Here is an 18,784-nt window from a genome sequence, read left to right on the forward strand (position 1 = left end):
TCCCTGTCGGAATGCACACAGGGAGCGGTGACAAGAAGAGGAGGACCCAGGCTGTTCTGTGCAAATCCACTGCAACAGATCAGGGAAGTATATTAAAAAACTCCTATAAAAACAAAGACTTTACAATCACTTTAACCACTTGCCGACCGCCGCACGACGATATACGTCGGCAGAATGGCACGGGCAGGCATATTGGCGTATATATAAGTCCATGCCTGCCCGCGGGTGGGGGGCCCGATCGGGCCCCCCCCCGGTGCCTGCGGCGGTCGGCATTCGTTCGGGAGAGATCAGGGATGAGGGGACGGCCATTCATTCATGGCCACCCCCTCGCGATCGCTCTCGACGAATGGAAATCCCCCGTGACATCACTTCCTCTCCTGTAATGTAAACACAGGAGAGGAAGTGATGTATTCTCTCCTCCGTGTCGGTATTTTCCGTTCCGACACGGAGGAGAGCGGATCGGTGAGTTGCACCAACACTCTACACACACAGTAGAACATGCCAGGCACACTCACACCCCCCCTTTACCCCCCGATCACCCCCCCAATTACCCCTGCCCCCCAGTCACAGTGACACCAATGTCATTTTTTTTTTTTTTTTGCATTGGTGTCATTTGTGACTGTAATAACTGTTAGGGCAGTTAGAGTTAGCCCCCTTTAGTTCTAATGTACCCCCCTAACCCCCCCAATAAAGGTTTAACCCCGTGATCACCCCCCGTCGCCAGTGTCACTAAGGCTGGGTTCACATTGCAGCGGTTTATGAGAACGAATGTGATTCGCACCGCACTGCAGTGCAAATCACATCCGATCTCTGTGCGATTCGAGTTCAGCCATTCGCCGCACCCGCCACACCCGCCGCACCCGCCGCAAATTCGCACGGGACCCTTTTTTTGGCCCGCAGCAGAATCGGATCGCATGGGTGTTCACACCATGCGATCCGAGTTTGCAGATCGCACTGCGATATGCGAACTGATCTGGGGGTGTCAGTAACATTTCACTGACACTCCCAGCAGTTCGCATAGGGCAGTGTGAACTGCCGCCGGGAGGCATGCGATGCGGGAACCCGCCGCGGATTCGCGGCGTTTCCGCATCGCTCCAGTGTGAACCCAGCCTAATAAGCGATCATTTTTCTGATCGCCGTATTAGTGTCACAGGTGACGCTAGTTAGGCAGGTAGGTATTTAGGTTCGCCGCAGCTTTTTATAGCGCCAGGGACCCCCATATACTACCGCATAAAGCCCCCTGATTGCCCCCTAGTTAACCCTTTCACCAGTGATCACCATATAACTGTTACAGGTGACGCTGGTTGGTTAGTTATTTTTTTATAGTTTCAGGGCACCCGCCATTTATTACCTAATAAAGGTTTAACCCCCTGATCACCCGGCGGGTGTCATTTGTGACTAATAACTGTTAGGGCAGTTAGGGTTAGCCCCCTTTAGTTCTAAGGTACCCCCCTAACCCCCCCAATAAAGGTTTAACCCCGTGATCACCCCCCGTCGCCAGTGTCACTAAGGCTGGGTTCAGATTGCAGCGGTTTGAGAACGGATGTGATTCGCACCGCACTGCAGTGCAAATCACATCCGATCTCTGTGCGATTCGAGTTCAGCCATTCGCCGCACCCGCCACACCCGCCGCAAATTCGCACGGGACCCTTTTTTTGGCCCGCAGCAGAATCGGATCGCATGGGTGTTCACACCATGCGATCCGAGTTTTCAGATCGCACTGCGATATGCGAACTGATCTGGGGGTGTCAGTAACATTTCACTGACACTCCCAGCAGTTCGCATAGGGCAGTGTGAACTGCCGCCGGGAGGCATGCGATGCGGGAACCCGCCGCGCATTCGTGGCGTTCCCGCATCGCTCCAGTGTGAACCCAGCCTAATAAGCGATCGTTTTTCTGATCGCTGTATTAGTGTCACAGGTGACGCTAGTTAGGCAAGTAGGTATTTAGGTTCGCCGCAGCTTTTTATAGCGCCAGGGACCCCCATATACTACCGCATAAAGCCCCCTGATTGCCCCCTAGTTAACCCTTTCACCAGTGATCACCATATAACTGTTACAGGTGACGCTGGTTGGTTAGTTATTTTTTTATAGTTTCAGGGCACCCGCCATTTATTACCTAGTCTCACTAGTGTACCCCTAAATTTAGGGGTGTCTACTTTCCAAAATGGGGTCATTTGGGGGGGGTTTGTGCCATCTTGGCATTTTATGGCCTTCAAAACTGTAACGCCCTTAGAAAGCCTGAAGGCGGTGCTTGGTTTTCGGGGCCCCGTACGCGGCTAGGCTCCCAAAAAGTCCCACATATGTGGTATCCCCGTACTCAGGAGAAGCAGCAGAATTTATTTTGGGGTGTCATTTCACATATGCCCATGGCATGCGTGAGCAATATATCATTTAGTGACAACTTTGTGAAAAAAAAAAAAAAAAAAAAAAAGTTTGTAATTTTCCCGCAACTTGTGGCAAAATATAAAATATTCCATGGACTCAACATGCCTCTCAGCAAATAGCTTGGGGTGTCTACTTTCTAAAATGGGGTCATTTGTGGGGGTTTTGTGCCATCTTGGCATTTTATGGCCTTCAAAACTGTAATAGGTAGTGAGGAGTGAAGTCAAATATTTACGCCCTTAGAAAGCCTGAAGGCGGTGCTTGGTTTTCGGGGCCCCGTACGCGGCTAGGCTCCCAAAAAGTCCCACATATGTGGTATCCCCGTACTCAGGAGAAGCAGCAGAATTTATTTTGGGGTGTCATTTCACATATGCCCATGGCATGTGTGAGCAATATATCATTTAGTGACAACTTTGTGAAAAAAAAAAAAAAAAAAAAAGTTTGTAATTTTCCCGCAACTTGTGGCAAAATATAAAATATTCCATGAACTCAACATGCCTCTCAGCAAATAGCTTGGGGTGTCTACTTTCTAAAATGGGGTCATTTGTGGGGGTTTTGTGCCATCTTGGCATTTTATGGCCTTCAAAACTGTAATAGGTAGTGAGAAGTGAACTCAAAAATTTACGCCCTTAGAAAGCCTGAAGGCGGTGCTTGGTTTTCGGGGCCCCGTACGCGGCTAGGCTCCCAAAAAGTCCCACATATGTGGTATCCCCGTACTCAGGAGAAGCAGCAGAATTTATTTTGGGGTGTCATTTCACATACGCCCATAGCATGTGTGAGCAATATATCATTTAGTGACAACTTTGTGTAAAAAAAAAAAAAAAATTTTTTTTTTTGTCATTATTCAATCGCTTGAGGCAAAAAAATAAAATATTCAATGGGCTCAACATGCCTCTTATCAATTTCCTTAGGGGGTCTACTTTCCAAAATGGGGTCATTTGGGGGGGTTTTGTACTGCCCTGCCATTTTAGCACCTCAAGAAATGAGATAGGCAGTCGTAAACTAAAAGCTGCGTAAATTCCAGAAAACGTACCTTAGTTTGTAGATGTGACAACTTTTGCGCAAACCAATAAATATACAATTATTGACTTTTTTTTTACCAAAGACATGTGGCTGAATACATTTTGGCCTAAATGTATGACTAAAATTGAGTTTATTGGATTTTTCTAATAACAAAAAGTAGAAAATATCATTTTTTTTCAAAATTTGCGGTCTTTTTACGTTTATATCGCAAAAAATAAAAATCGCAGAGGCAATCAAATACCATCAAAAGAAAGCTCTATTTGTGGGAAGAAAAGGACGCAAATTTTGTTTGGGTACAACATTGCATGACCGCGCAATTACCAGTTAAAGCAGCGCAGTGCCAAAGTGTAAAAAGACCTCTGGTCATTTACCAGCAAAATGGTCCGGTCTTAAAGTGGTTAAGTTGATGTGAAAGTATATCTACTGTAGAGTCTGCTTTCTTAAACCTCATTTAGTCATTATATGGGTTTATATGAAGTTTATTCAAATCTTATTTTTATGACATGGTCTGTCCACAGATCTACTAGATTTGAATATCTCCTGAAGAAGTAAACATTGCTTCACGAAAAAAAAAGACTAGATATAGTCCAATATGTACCTACCTGTCCACACCTGCAATGTTTAAATCTAGGGCTGCAACCAACGATTATATTCACAATCAATTAGTTGGCCGATTATTGTTTCGATTTATTGGATAATAACCCTAACAAAAGGTGTGGTGTATAATAGTTAAAATAAGTAAAGTTTAAGGGGGGGGGGGGGGGGGAAATGAGGCAATTTATTCTAAATTGTCTATATGCAGTGGTAAATATAAATATCCAACTATATGGTTAGAGATCATAATCTCTAATCCACTCCGATAACGACAGACAGAAGAGATATATACTGTATATACTATTGGAGGTTGAATCTGGTAAATATTATCAGACTAAGATCAAATTTGTTATTTTATTTTAAGAAATAAATAAAAGACTGTTTTGCCGATTTACAGACAGAACTGTAATATATTATGTATGACTGATCCCCTTGATAAAAGCTACCTGCCGTCACATATGCTGGTCAGACAAACATCTTTAAAAATTAAAATTTTTTTTTTTAGATTGTTCGATTTTCTCATTGTTAGTGGGGTTAAAATAGACGGTTGTCTTGGATCACAGTGACAAGAAAACTTGAATGAGCAGAATAGAACACTTCTTGGTAAAAGGATATTTACATCTACCTCACGCCGGCATACGGGCTCGTACAGGCAGAATCACATACCTGTACGTGGCCCTTTAAGAGGCGGCCGGCGGTCTCCGTGAGTCGGGTCGCGGGTCCCGCGGACTCAATACCCGCGTTTCACCTCACGGGGAGGAAGAACGGGGAGATGCTAATATAAACAAACAAGCTTCCTCCCGTTCTGCCTAGTGACATTGTCACTGATCTCTGCTCCCTGTGATCGGAGCAGAGATCAATGACTTTTCACACGGCCGCCCACCCCCCCACCCCCATAATTAGAAACACTCCCCAGGGCACACTTAAAAAAAAAAAATTTAATTTTTGGGGGATATTATAGCAAAAAGTAAAAAAAAAAATGCGTTCTCAAAATGGTCGCTTTTCTTGTTTATAGTGTAATAAATATATAAAATGCAGGGGTGATCACATATCAGCAAAAGACAGCTCTATTTGTTGGGGGGGGGGGGTAAAGGACATCAATTTTGTTTTGGAGCCACGTCGCATTCCTTTCATTCAGTGAATGTACAAGGATTATTCGTATGAATATTATCATCCGAAAATCACTGTCTAGCCAGCATAAGGCTCGGTTCATACCTATTGCAGTTTGCTTTTTATCCGTTTCTGCTGTGCATCTTTGCACACAAGATATTTGTGTGATTACCATTCTTTATGTTTTTTTTGGCCAATTTGTTGTTGGACAGATTAAAAAAACAAATAATTGCAAAAAACACTCACTACATGCTTTTCTGCAGCTTCTCCGTTGAACCAAACAAGCAAAAAAAGCACTGTTTTGCATTGGAAAAATTCCTGGACTCTTTCCAAATATGCAGTAGCTGAAAAAAAGCATAGATGTGAACGTGTCATGGGAAACCATATTAAATGATCTGTAATGAGTTTCTGCAAAAAGCACCAAAAATGCATAAATTTGAACCAGGCTTAAGACGTTTAGTAGCAGCAGCATATTTTTTTATTTCTTTTTTTTATTTTATTTTTTTATCACCTATCATGGTGTTATAAAAACACCACACTAAAACGGGCCCTTTATAGTACAAAGAGCATATATTCACCACTATAGAGGTGTTCTTTTATGCTGAGAAACAATGAAAGTAATAATATATATTACTTATATAATGATAAATACACCCAGAAGTAGGATATATGGGCATTATAACTAGGAGTCAGACATTAAGCTTTATGAGGGGTGGAAGGGAGGTATAAATCTTTTATATTAAAGTAGTACTGGGAGATATAAATATTTTAAAGTAGTACTAAAAGCCAAGACTTTTCATGGATATGATGTTAAATATAATGCATCATACTGGTAAAAGTCTACTTTAAATGTAATTTTAATGCCTTCTATTACCTCCCATCTATCAACCTCCACCTTCTGAGTTCAGATGCGGATCTCTTCTTTGCAGTGTCTTTAACCACTAGCCGACCAGCATACAACGATATACGTCAGCACAATGGCATGGCTGGGCAAGTTGGCGTACAGGTGCCTCCCCTTTAATTTGCGGCATTGTGGGCACCGCCCACAGCGTACTCCATGATCATGCCTGCGGACTCCATGTTTGCTGGGTGCCTGCGATCGTGTCACGCAGCCTTTGTTCTGCCTAGTGACATGACAGATCACTGCTCCCTGTCATCAGGAGCAGTGATCTCTGTCATGTCAGTGGTAGCACCCCCCCAATTAGAATCACTCTCTAGGACACTTACCACCTAACACACACACATACAAAAATGCCATAAATCCCCTATTTTGTAGACGTTATAACTTTTGCACAAATATTCACTTATTTTTATCAAAAATATGAAGAATACATATCGGCCCTAAACTGAGAAAAAAAAAATTTTATATATATTTTTGGGGATATTATAGCAAAAAGAAAAAAAAAGTTTATTTCAAAATTGTTGCTTTTTTTGTTTATAGTGAAAAAAAAAAAAAAAAACGCAGGGGTGATCAAATACCACCAAAAGAAAGCTCTATTTGTGGGAAATAAGGATGTAAATTTTGTTTGCATGCAATGCACAACCTCTAATTGACGGTAAAGCGACGCAGTGCCTTATCTCAAAAAGTGCTCTGGTCAGGAAGGGGGTAAATCCTTTTTTTTTTTTAACAAACATGTTACACTTATCTGCTCTGTGTAATTGTTTTGCACAGAACAGCCCTGATTCTCCTCTGGGTCCCCCCACCGACGCTTCTGGCTCCTCCTGCCAGAGTGCCCCAATATCAAGCTGCAAAGTATAGTATAGAGTGGCCCAATAAGGTTAAAAAAATAAAAAATAAATTCTGCCTTTAGAAACACTTACTGACATGTATGGATGGTGTGCAGAGCTGTATGTGTGCTGCACTGTATTTCTGGATGTAAAACAAATAATGCATTCCGTATGCAGTCCAACTAATCGGCTGACAGATTAATTATGAAAATAGTTGACAACCATTTCCATAACTGATTAGTTATATCTATACTATACATCAGTGTTTATATGCACTTTTCTCTTCTTTTATTGCATGCTATATGTATTCATTGTATTTTAAACTTGAATATGAAATAAGAGGCAGAATTTTACGTAAAATGGTATTAACTTTTTTGGTGTAACTCTTAAAAGTCCCATGGGCATAGTCTTCTTGCTATTTTGAAGAATCAGGCTACAGTCTCATTATTGCAAAGCTGCCACCTGGTCTTTGTAGGATCTCATCTGATGCCAGCTTTGGGAATAAGGATCTTCAGATGCCTCTGTGTTGCAGGCAGTCCCCAGTTCTGTATTTTTGTGGGCCTGTCAAGAGTTGCCACGTTTGTACCCCTCAGTTTGACTGCTTTTGGAAGTCTGTAAGGTGAAGGACGTTGTGTGAGCTTCAATGTAAAAGAAATAAAATTGATTTTTTTGTGCTCACCATAAAAGTTTTTTCTTGGAGTTCATTGAGGGACAGAGGTCCCATCCCCTCTAATGTATGATCGTAGTAGGAGAGGTTTTTGCTGGGCTGACCTAGTTTTCCAGTGTTCAATAACCCAAAATGAAAATGTCTGCCCGTCCCTCAATGTACTAAAAGTGGAGTTACAGGGATTACAAAAATCCCATTTTCCTAGTTAATCTGTAGAAATGCTTTTAAAGAAAAATGTGCCCAAATTAGATAACGTTTTACTGCTACAAATTTGCATTGTATATACTGAAAAGGTGCAAAACATTAAACATTTTAGCAGTGCTTCCTTGATCAGTTATAAAGAAGTGACGTTACTATCACAACTGTTTGTCCCCTCCATCTCTAGTGCGTGCTGGAAAACAAAAAAAAAAAAAAAAACAGGCATGCTTCTGACAGCAGATGCCCAGCTTTCCATAGGACCCAATGACTGCATAAGACCAGCTCTGAAATGCTTCTTAGGCCATAGCAGTGACTAATGCACCCTGAAGCCTGTGTGGTGCACACAACTTCTATAGAGCCAGATTCAATCTAATAAAGGGTTACAGGCAGGGCACACTTCCCTGCCACCTAGGATTCAAGAACTACAGCTAACAGTAAATATCATGGTGTTACTCTATGTGCAAATCCAGGGCTGTTTCTCAGCAAGAACAATTGTCTTGCTGTTTCTTTTTGCAGTAAAATGAAATGCACTGTACTGTCCACTTACAAAAAAGAGCAGTGAGTAGTATGAGATGGGAACTCTGACTATGGTCTGGGCAGTGTGATCTGGGCTGCAAACACTTAAAACATCATTTGTACATCATTTACTGCCCACATTTAGATAAAGCTATGTGTATTGGGTTAAATCATTTTTAGCTAAATATCCATCACATGATGCATTGATATTACTGCAGTGATGTGCTGGCTCCAACAGCTTCCCCCACAGACCAGTGTACAACAAGAGAAGGACTAAATATGGTCACGTAACCTTTTTTTCTATCCATTTTAAAAGGGAAAAAAAAAAAAAAAACCCTCACACACAACCACCTTTAGATGAATGTTTAAATTAGGAAAAAAAGCTGAATAGCAGCCAATGCAGCAAGTATAAAATGTATAGCTGAAGACTCGAGTTCTACTTTGGGACACTGACCTGGGACAAGTATGCAGATAAGGGCTTCTGAATTTTACCTAACTTTCCAGAACAGCATAATAGCAAACAATGAAAGAGGTCAAAAATAGCAATGAGAATATTTTTCTGATAACACATTTACTTTCAATATTTCTTTATGCACAAGACATTTATGTGACAATAAGGTAAGCAGAGAGCATGTGAAGTGAAATGACAGAAAGGGCCTTGTGCATGAAAAGCATGTTCACACTTTGTTTCCTACTGCATGTTGCAAACTTTCATCTGTGTCTTCAGCAGCAATAGTTGAAAATTAAACAATTCCGATTCACTGCTGTTAGCATTTTTCATACATAAAGCACCAAAACAAGAAGGAAAAAAAAGGGGGACATGGTACCTGATAACAGAATTTAGAAAGGAGATTAAATAGCATCACTGGCAAATCTGAAAGCAAAGTATACCTGAATGTGTAATAGTTTAAGGGAAATTTATGCGTTACCATAGTTCTGAAAATTGGTCCAGGATGTGATAATAAAAAAGGCCTCTTAATTCTTCATATTACTTTAAAAATAACCTGTTTAGCCATTAACAGGTTTCTTAAGGTCAGCCTACTAGCTGCATTTTAGAAAAACGGGATAGGTGGCCACCTATAATTACTTGTCCAGATGTAGCATTATTAAAAAAAGATCCCATGTAGGTCAGAAGTATAGCAGGTAACTGAGCAGTAGGCTATAAATTCATGTCAGAGTGCCTGGAAAATTGGTCTCGGCCACCATAAATGAGGAGACTTCCAAGTCACATCAACATAACTTGAAGAAATCAGAGATAAATCTGTGTAAATAAGCTCATATTCTGTATTATAAAATGCAAATTTGCTATTTAGGTAACAAAGAAAATTAAAATATTTTGTTGCAGAGTTCACAACAAATACAATTTTCTTCCATTCATGTAGAATCTAGGCACTACATACAACCAGGACTTTTTTTGCATGTCAATTCAAAGCTAGTATAATCCATGATAAAAAGTATGGATAATGGCCCCAATGCCATAGTGTACAACAAGAATGGAGAAGTTATAGAAACTATGATAATATACAGCTGATTCTACTAAGAATTATTACCAGCATGGTGAGAAGTTGAACCTTGAGGTTGGTGCAGACAGAAACACCCCCACAGAAACTCCCATAAATTGGGCTTCAGACCAGGGCAGAGCTACAGCCAGCATACACATAAGGAGGTGCTTTTACTCTGCAAAGGGGCTGCGAATCAGAATGGGATCAAGTGCATATAGCACTTGCTCCCCTGAAGGATTAAATAAAATTTAATTTATTGAGAGAGTGAACAATGAACTGAAAGTGCTTAATAAATGGTTAGTGAACAGTCCTCAGAAGTGTTAAGAAATGTTCAGTGACTGTGGTGGTTGCACAGCAAAATACTAAAATTACACTGCCTTTTTATTTTATAATCTAATGCAAACAGATTAGGGAACCAGGCATTTTTTTTGTCTTAAAGTGATTGTAAAGTCTTTTCTTTTTAAAACAAACATGTTATACCTACCCGCTATGTGCATTTGGTTTTCTGTCAGCTCTCTATTGGGGCAGACAGAGTGCCGTGTATCCATTCAGACACGGAGCCCCAACCCCTCTCTCCTGATTGGCTGACTGACGTTGACACCCACAGGAGCCAATGGTGCCGGTGCTGTGTCTCAGCCAATCAGGAGGCGTGTCCTAGACAGCTTTGACACTTGTGGACATCTCTGGAGAGAGATGGAGCTCAAGTAAGTAATTAGGGGGGTGCTGGGGAGGCAGCTACACACAGGTGGTTTATCTTAATGCATAGAATGCATTAAGAAAAAAAAAAAACCCTTCTGCCTTTAAAACTCCTTTAAACAAGAGTAATGTTTGTCCTATAGCCATCAGCCAACAACCTCAGTGGACACGCGGAAGCCATGATGTATATACGGAAATGCAGTAAAAGCCACAAGAAATCTTTGTACACTACAATAAAACAAAAAAAAAAAATTGGGACGAGAACCAGTTCTTACGTGGATCATTCTGCTCTGAAGGCACAGGCTTTTCAGGAACAGATGAGCTTGAATAAACGGCAGCACCAGGTACTGGTCCAAGAGACGTTTTAGCTAAGGCTGATACTACGCCCAAAGTTGTCGAACCTGTTTCTATTTCTCCAGAAGATGGTGAAATGGACTTGCAAAGCTGGTTCTGGCATGTTGCACTCACTGGAGAAACTTTATCAATTATAGTCATGGTTTGACACTGCAAAAGAAGATAAAAGATATTCATTGTTCGATTACATATTTGTCAAATTATTAAATGTCTGCATTGATAATGCACATCAGTATACTGCATATTTAGCAAATGCTGTTATATAATTATAAAAAAAAAAAAAAAAAAGAGAACAAAGTACCAACCTCATTGGTCTCTGCCACAAGGGAACTTATGGCAGGCACACCAAATGCTTTTCTCGTAGGAAACTAAAATAAATGTAGAATTGCTGGCACAAAAAAAAAAAAAAAAAAAAAAAAGCCTTAGGTTTTTTGTTTTGAAACAAACATGTTACACTTACCTGCTCTGTGCAATGGTTTTGCACAGAGCAACTCCGATCCTGCCCTTCTCAGGTCCCCCTCCAGTGCTCCTGCCCCCCCCCCCCCCCCCCCCCCAAGTCGTTTGCTATGGAGGCACTCATTTGTCCTCGATCACTGCTCTGTGTATCCACAAGACAGAACGAGGATCCTTCCCATCCCACACCTCACTGACAGCATGGCTCCTGCATCTGAGCCAATGGCGAGCAAGAGACTCGAGGGAGCCTCAACTCTCTTGCACACCACTGGATCGAGATTGAGCTCAGGTATGTATTTAGGGGGTGCTATGGCTGAAGCAGAATCTTTACCTTACTGCATAGGATGCAGTAAGATAGACAACCTTCTGCCTTTAAAACAACTTTTAATTGGTTTTGTTGTGTTCACTAGGTATCAATTTTTGTCTTACCTTGTAATGATGGGCTCACATCTTGTGGCTGCAGTTTTTAGCGTCGTGGCTGATCAATTTCCCTATATCCAAGTATTCACTTACCTAGCTTGTCCCCATTCACTAAACGGGACATGCAACTTTTTGTTCTGGGTCGCACAGCATCCAGTGCATGCCTTGCCATATCCTATGTTGCATTGAAAACGTGGGAATTCTAGTAGTATGTGCAAACAAACCCTCTGTTTTTATTGTAAACCTTTAGGGTCAATTCACTTGTTTTGCAGGCAGACAAGTGTGCTGGTAAATCTTGCGTTTGTGACGTGCGCTACCCTTCCATGTGCACCTTGCTGTAGAAGCAAGTAACAGACTGGTGTGGTTTGCACAGTAAGAATTATTAAATCAGAACCCCCGTGTCCCTCACGATCCTGGCTTTGACAGGTCAGCTCTAAAAATCTAGCAACTTAAAGAAGGATGAAAGACTGAACCTTGCAACAGAAGGCCGGGTCAATCCAGTAGGATCCAAAGGTTGCCCACTGACATGTTCACAACATTGGAGTACCAAGCTCTGGGGGGGGGGGGGGGGGGGGGGCATAACAGGGCAATCAGAATCACTAGGATTCTTTAACTCGAACACTGCAAAGTAGACTAGAAGTGGACACTGTCGAAAGACATAATTTAGAAAGAACTTGTCCCCAAGGTGTCACCAGAGCATCCACCACAATGTTTGCAAATCCCTGGCCCTGGAAACAAACCCATTCAGCTTTACTTTAATCCATATCCAGGTTCCACAAGGTTGGCAGAGCTCCCCCAACAGCTCTGCGTGAAGAACCCATTTTCCCGGAGACATTTGTTCATGGCTGGAAAAAATCTGCTTGCCAATTTTCCACACCTGACCAGATATAAACTTGTGCAAAAACTAGAATGAAACACTTTCTAGTGAGCAGTCCGACATCTGGTGCCCCCTCGATGATTTATATACGCCAATGCTTCGGAGTTGTCCAATTTGACCTTTTTTTGAGGAAGGCCCTTCAGCTGCACCGACCAATGCAGAAAGCCAGGGCCTCCAGTTTCCTAAATAAAAGGCCAGTTTACTGTCTTTCAGACTTTAGAGGGGGGCGAACACTGGTGTCATTGGGGGGAAATAATGCGGTATCAGTGGGAGGAATAGTGTCCCATCATTAGTGTCAATAGGAAGATTAATGCTCTATCCTTGGGTGTCAGTGGCTGGAATACTGTCTTGCATCAGTGAGAGGAACACTGCCACAAGGGATGGATAAAGGCACCCAAAGGGCTGCATCTAGCCCCCCGGGCTGCATACTGGAGACCACAGCAGTAACAAAAGCATATAGTCATCAATTCTAGAATGCCGATGGGCAACAACCATCCTCCAGGATTCTACTTAATTTAATACATCCACTAGTAGAATCCCTCCTGCTCATCTTGCGACTAATCAACACCTTAAAGTATTTGTGAACACATTGATACATGGCACATTGTATTACAGCAAATAATGCATTGGTACTACAATTGTATTGCAAAAGATTCAAAACCTACAGTTCATTTACTTTTTTTTGTTTGAAGTTCCATTGTGCGATCATGTGCTCAGTGTCACAATCAGCTCCTCTTCCCCTATCGGTGGTCAGGTCCTTTTATGGAGCAGGCATGCAGATTACTAGGTAAAGGGGTAAAAGGGAAAGGGGTTCAACCAGAGAAGGATACCAGCAGGCTAACCTGGGGCGCTAAACAGTGCTGCCATACTGAACCCATTCTTCTGCCAAAAGTGCCTACGGGACTCAACTCCCCAGCTGAGGATCACTGCCCTGACCCGCACCTTACTGGTCTGCAAAACAATATACAATTGTGCAGGGTCCTGTTATGTCAGGTAATGCTTCTGGCAATATTACAGGCAGTTCACCCACGTGCAGTGTCGGGTTTGGGTACCATTCGAAGTACTGAAAAACCATAGGGAAGTGGATCGAGAAAGTTAGTATCCTAATCGCACGAGACACCACTGAAAAGCTAGCTATGGTTTCACGCAGAGACTGCACAAACATGGCCATCACCTGACACTGGCAAAAAATAAAATAAAAATAAAAAAAATGAAGCCTTGCTTAGTGGGGAAGTGACTTACTCTTGTTTTTCCACCAGAGTACAATTGCTTAAAGGTGACAGCATGACCTTATCGTAATGGATATGCAGATGGTCTCATGCTGAATAAAAAAAAAAAAAAAAAAAAAACCCACATTCAGCACAAGGGTCATTACTCATTCTGATGCGTTTCTTGTGCCACTGGCTCCTGCTTTCATTGAACTATTCATCCTTCAGTGAAAATCAGAGTAAACATTTTCAGCACAGGAGCCTATACAACTGTGCAAGATGGAACAAAAAACGAATTGGCAACTGTACCCATAGTACAGTCAACCTTTAATTAATGGTCCCACATAAGTGCGAAGCGCCTTGCAAAAAAATAAAAAAAAAAAATAAAAAAACCCACACACACACTTACCTTCCTCCCTGTTTTAGTGATGTTCACTGTGTGGCCCTGCCCAGCATTGTAAAGGCTTTAAAAAAAAAAAAAACACTCCCTTCTTGGTCCTACTCCCTGTTGCAGATTTCTCTTAACAGCTCGGTAACATCGTTATTACCAGCTAGTAAGTTAAAAATAATTTCTTCAGTCCACTAACTTGTTACAAATCCCCCCTGAGCATCCCTTGCTTAAAAGTAGTATGGTTAAAGCTTTTTTTTTTTACCTCTTCATGTGTCACAGGAGTGCACTTACTTTTGCTCTCCTGTGACCTACAGTCATCTTGTAGACACTCCAGGCTCTGGAAAGACCCCAACAAAATTATCTGGATCCACCCAGGTGCCTGATTGACAGCTGGCTCCAGCTCATGGCTGAGAGCTGAAGCCAGAAGCATCTGCCCCCTCTCCAGCAAACACTAGAGGAGCACAGTGGAGAGCAGTGACTGACAGTATTAATCTTGACGTACAATTTTGATATCGCTTTAGTCTGGACTAAAATGCTGTTTTAGACATCTAAATTGTTTTAGTTGTAAATTAGTCTACTATAATCTCCAGTACATTCTAGTCGACTAAAATCAAATGGGTTTAGTTAAATTGTAATGCATTAAGCATTCCTCCTGGTCTGAGGAGGCTCTGGATGGTCCAAGAAGGCACGTAATGCTGTCAGTACTGTGGACAGTCTGAGGAGGTGGCCTGTAATACTGCATAGTGCTTTGGATGGTGGTCTGAGCAGGCCCATAAATTTTGCAGTATTGAGTACACTACAGTCACTACCTTGCTTGCTGGGAGGCAAAAACACTCACAGGCTTTACATGCGGAGCTCCAAGGCAACCGGAAAGCTCATGTGGGTAAACGTCCCTCCCTCACATTTTCATTCCGCTTTTTGTTTTTCCAAAAAGCGGCTGGTATGAAAGATCTTCCAGTTGCTAGAAAACACCCACAGCACTGACCGATTTAATAGGGCCTTCTGAATGTAGCTGACCCACCATGCAGCTCAGCAACCACAGGACAGATTGGTACGGGAACAGGTTCTACATGCACCTGGTCCTTTTAATGCTTTAAAGAGGTGTTACTTCCTTAACCAGTTGCCGACCACCGCACGACGATGTACGTCGACAGAATGGCACGGGCAGGCATATGGGCGTACCTGTAGGTCCCTGCCTTCCCCCCGGTGCCAGCGGCGGTCGGTATCCGTTCAGGAGCGATCCGGGATGAGGGGGCGGCCATTCATTCATGGCCACCCCCTCGCGATCGCTCCTGACGAATGGAAATGCAGTGTGACATCACTTCCTCAACTGTAATGTAAACACAGGCAGAGGAAGTGATGTAATCTCTCCTCGTGTCGGTCTTTTTCGTTCCGGCACCGAGGAGAGAGGATCGGTGAGTTTCACCAACAGACCACACGTACAGTAGAACACGCCAGGCACACATTCACCCCCCGATCACCCCCCCAATCACCCCTGCACCCCCAGTGACACCAATTGCATTTTTTTTTTTTTTGCATTGGTGTCATTTGTGACTGTAATAACTGTTAGGGCAGTTAGGGTTAGCCCCCTTTAGCTCTAGGCTACCCCCTAACCCCCCCAATAAAGGTTTAACCCCGTGATCACCCCGTCGCCAGTGTCACTAATAAGCGATCGTTTTTCTGATCGCTGCATTAGTGTCACAGGTGACACTAGTTAGGCAGGTAAGGATTTAGGTTCGCCGCAGCTTTTTATAGCGTCAGGGACCCCCATATACTACCGCATAAAGCCCCCTGATTGCCCCCTAGTTAACCCTTTCACCAGTGATCACCATATAACTGTTACAGGTGATGCTGGTTGGTTATTTTTTTATAGTTTCAGGGCACCCGCCATTTATTACCCAATAAAGGTTTAACCCCCTGATCACCCGGCGGGTGATATAAGTTTGAGAGTCAGATAAGGTCTGCGTCGCCCCAGGCAGCGTCAGGTTAGTGGCAGTACCGCTAACACCCACACGCAAAGCATACACCTCCCTTAGTAATATAGTATCTGATCAGATCTATATTAGCGTTGCCAGCATTTTAGGTTTCCCAAAACGCATTGTTAGCGGGATCAGCCCAGATACCTGCTAGCACCTGCGTTTAGCCCCTCCGCCAAGCCCAGCCCAGCCCATCCAAGTGCAGTATCGATCGATCACTGTCACTTACAAAACACAACACACATAACTGCAGCGTTCGCAGAGTCAGGCTTGATCCCTGCGATTGCTAACAGTTTTTTTTGTAGCGTTTTGAAACAGTCGCTGACAGGCTAGGTGCTTTTTTACCTGTGAGTCTCACTAGTGTACCCCTAAATTTAGAGCCCAAAATGGCAAAGCGAAGGTACACTAGTGAAGAGGCCTACACGTTTCTGAGCATGACAGTTAGTGAAGAGGACGTCACTCATCTGTCAGATTCAGGCTCAGAATACGATCCTGTAGAGGACAGCGGCTCCATGACAGATAGCTCTGGCGACGGAGATGAGGTCCCTGTTAAGGACAGGTGTACCCGATCCCGAATGTATTCTGTTGTTCGGGTGGAGGAACCGCAGGTCACTCGTATGGAGCAGAGACGTACTAGAGCCGCTCATCCTTCTGGTGAACTGGCAAGCACCAGCAGCCTAGTACACCCTGGACGTACATCCAGCACTGCAGTAGCACGTGGTGACGTGGCGAGTCCCATAAGTGAAGTTCAAGTTGGTGAGGTGGCAAGCACAAGTAGTGTCCCGCTGCCACCAAGACAAAGACAGGCCCGTCGTACCCATAGTGCCCTTCCTGCAGAATTCGCCAATCCTAATTGGGTGCCCACCACTTCTGCAGAACCCGTACTTCCCCCAATCACTGGCCAACCTGGCATTAATGTGGAAACAGTTGATTTTACGACACTTGACTTTTACTCACTGTTTTTCACCGAAGATCTCTATAGATCTATTGTGGACCAAACCAATTTGTACGCTGGTCAACACATCGCCACTATTCCCCAGTCCGCCCTTGCCAGACAATGGAAACCAGTTACGGTTTCCGAATTTAAAATCTTTCTGGGCTCTCCCTCAACATGGGCATAACCAAAAAGAGTGAGTTGCGGTCATATTGGTCCACTGACCCAATTCACCATATGCGCGTGTTCTCTGCTTCCATGTCCAGGGCACGATACGAGCTGATTTTGCGGTTCATGCACTTCAGCGACAATGAACTCTGTCGTCCTCGTGGAGACCCTGAATACGATCGGCTCTACAAAATTCGGCCCCTCATAAACCACTTCAACCAACGTTTTGCAGACTTGTTTACTCCCCATCAAGTTGTCTGCGTTGAGTCCCTGATTAAGTTTTCTGGTCGCTTGTCATTCAAACAATACGTCCCCAACAAGCGTTCCAGATACGGGGTCAAGATGTATAAGCTCTGTGACAGGGCCACAGGCTATACACATAGTTTTATGGTTTATGAGGGTAAAGATAGTCACGTAGAGCCGGAGAACTGCCCTGACTACATAGGAAGCGCTGGCAAGATAGTGTGGGACATGGTGTCACCCTTATTCGGAAAGGGGTACCACTTGTACGTGGACAATTATTACACAAGCGTGCCACTTTTTAGTCACTTGTTTGATCAGCAGATTGGAGCATGTGGCACTGTGCGCCCTAATCGCCGGGGCTTTCCCCAGCGGCTTGTAGAGTCCCGTCTTAGGCTGGGGGAGAGAGCCTGCTTGCGCAGTAATAATTTGCTTGCTATGAAGTGGAGGGATAATAAGAATGTTTTCGTTCTTACCTCCCTTCATGCAGACACGACGGTCCAAATTCCTACGGCGACTGGTATTGTGGAGAAACCCCTCTGTGTCCACAAATATAACCTTAACATGGGAGGGGTGGACCTCAATGATCAGTTGTTGGCGCCGTATCTAGTTGCCCGTAAGGCCAGACGCTGGTACAAAAAAGTGTCTGTTTATTTATTCCAATTGGCTATGCTGAATGCTTATGTGCTACACAAAGCTTCAGGACGGACTGGATCCTTCCTTAAATTCCAGGAGGATATCGTCAGAGCCCTTCTGTATTCAGGCGGTGCTCCACCTCACGTTCCCCAACCAGATGCAGTAAGCCGGCTGCATGAGAGGCATTATCCTTATGTCCTCCAGAGTACCCCTACCCAACGAGCCCCCCAAAGAAAATGTTGTGTCTGCAGAAAGCGCGGATATAGGCGTGACTCCCGTTATTGTCCCCGCTGTCCTGACAATCCTGGTCTTTGCATTGGTGAATGTTTTGAACGCTACCATTCACTAGTTGAGTATTAGCGTAGGGTACAGCATTGCACAGGCTAGGCACACGTTCACAGGGTCTCCCAAGATGCCATCGCATTTTGAGAGACCCAAACCGCTGGAACCGTTACAACAGAAGTGTTAAAGTTACATAAAAAAAGTGTTTAAAAAAAAAAAAAAAAAAGTATATATATATATATATATATATATATATATATATATATATATATATATATATATATATATATATATAAAATAAAAAAAACAAAAATAGTTGTCGTTTTATTGTTCTCTCTCTATTGTTCTGCTCCTTTGTACTGTATTCTATTCTGCAATGTTTTATTGTTAACCATTTTTTGTTTTCAGGTACGCCATTCAGCTGTAGC

The 18,784-nt window shown here is 43.1% G+C and overlaps 1 protein-coding gene across 7 annotated transcripts in view; it reads right to left on the reverse strand.

Annotated features, from left to right (window-relative positions):
* Positions 1-18,784, reverse strand: part of USP42 (ubiquitin specific peptidase 42) — a 128,112-nt gene that overhangs the window by 93,930 nt on the left and 15,398 nt on the right. For 2 of the 7 annotated variants that reach the window (XM_077449021.1, XM_077449025.1), the window contains exons 2-3: positions 13,198-13,304; positions 10,693-10,921 (exon numbers count right to left, since the gene is read on the reverse strand). In XM_077449021.1, the coding sequence (XP_077305147.1) occupies positions 10,693-10,921; positions 13,198-13,230 (262 nt within the window). In that variant the 5' untranslated portion in view covers positions 13,231-13,304. Of the gene's footprint in view, positions 1-7,208; positions 7,451-10,692; positions 10,922-13,186; positions 13,305-18,784 lie in introns of those variants that run through there. The other 5 variants (XM_077449026.1, XM_077449027.1, XM_077449024.1 and 2 more) reach the window with 3 other exon arrangements.

Source organism: Lithobates pipiens, unplaced genomic scaffold, assembly GCF_037356315.1.
Source record: "Lithobates pipiens isolate NorthernLeopardFrog02 unplaced genomic scaffold, aLitPip1_a1.2 Scaffold_22, whole genome shotgun sequence".
NCBI lineage: Eukaryota > Metazoa > Chordata > Amphibia > Anura > Ranidae > Lithobates > Lithobates pipiens.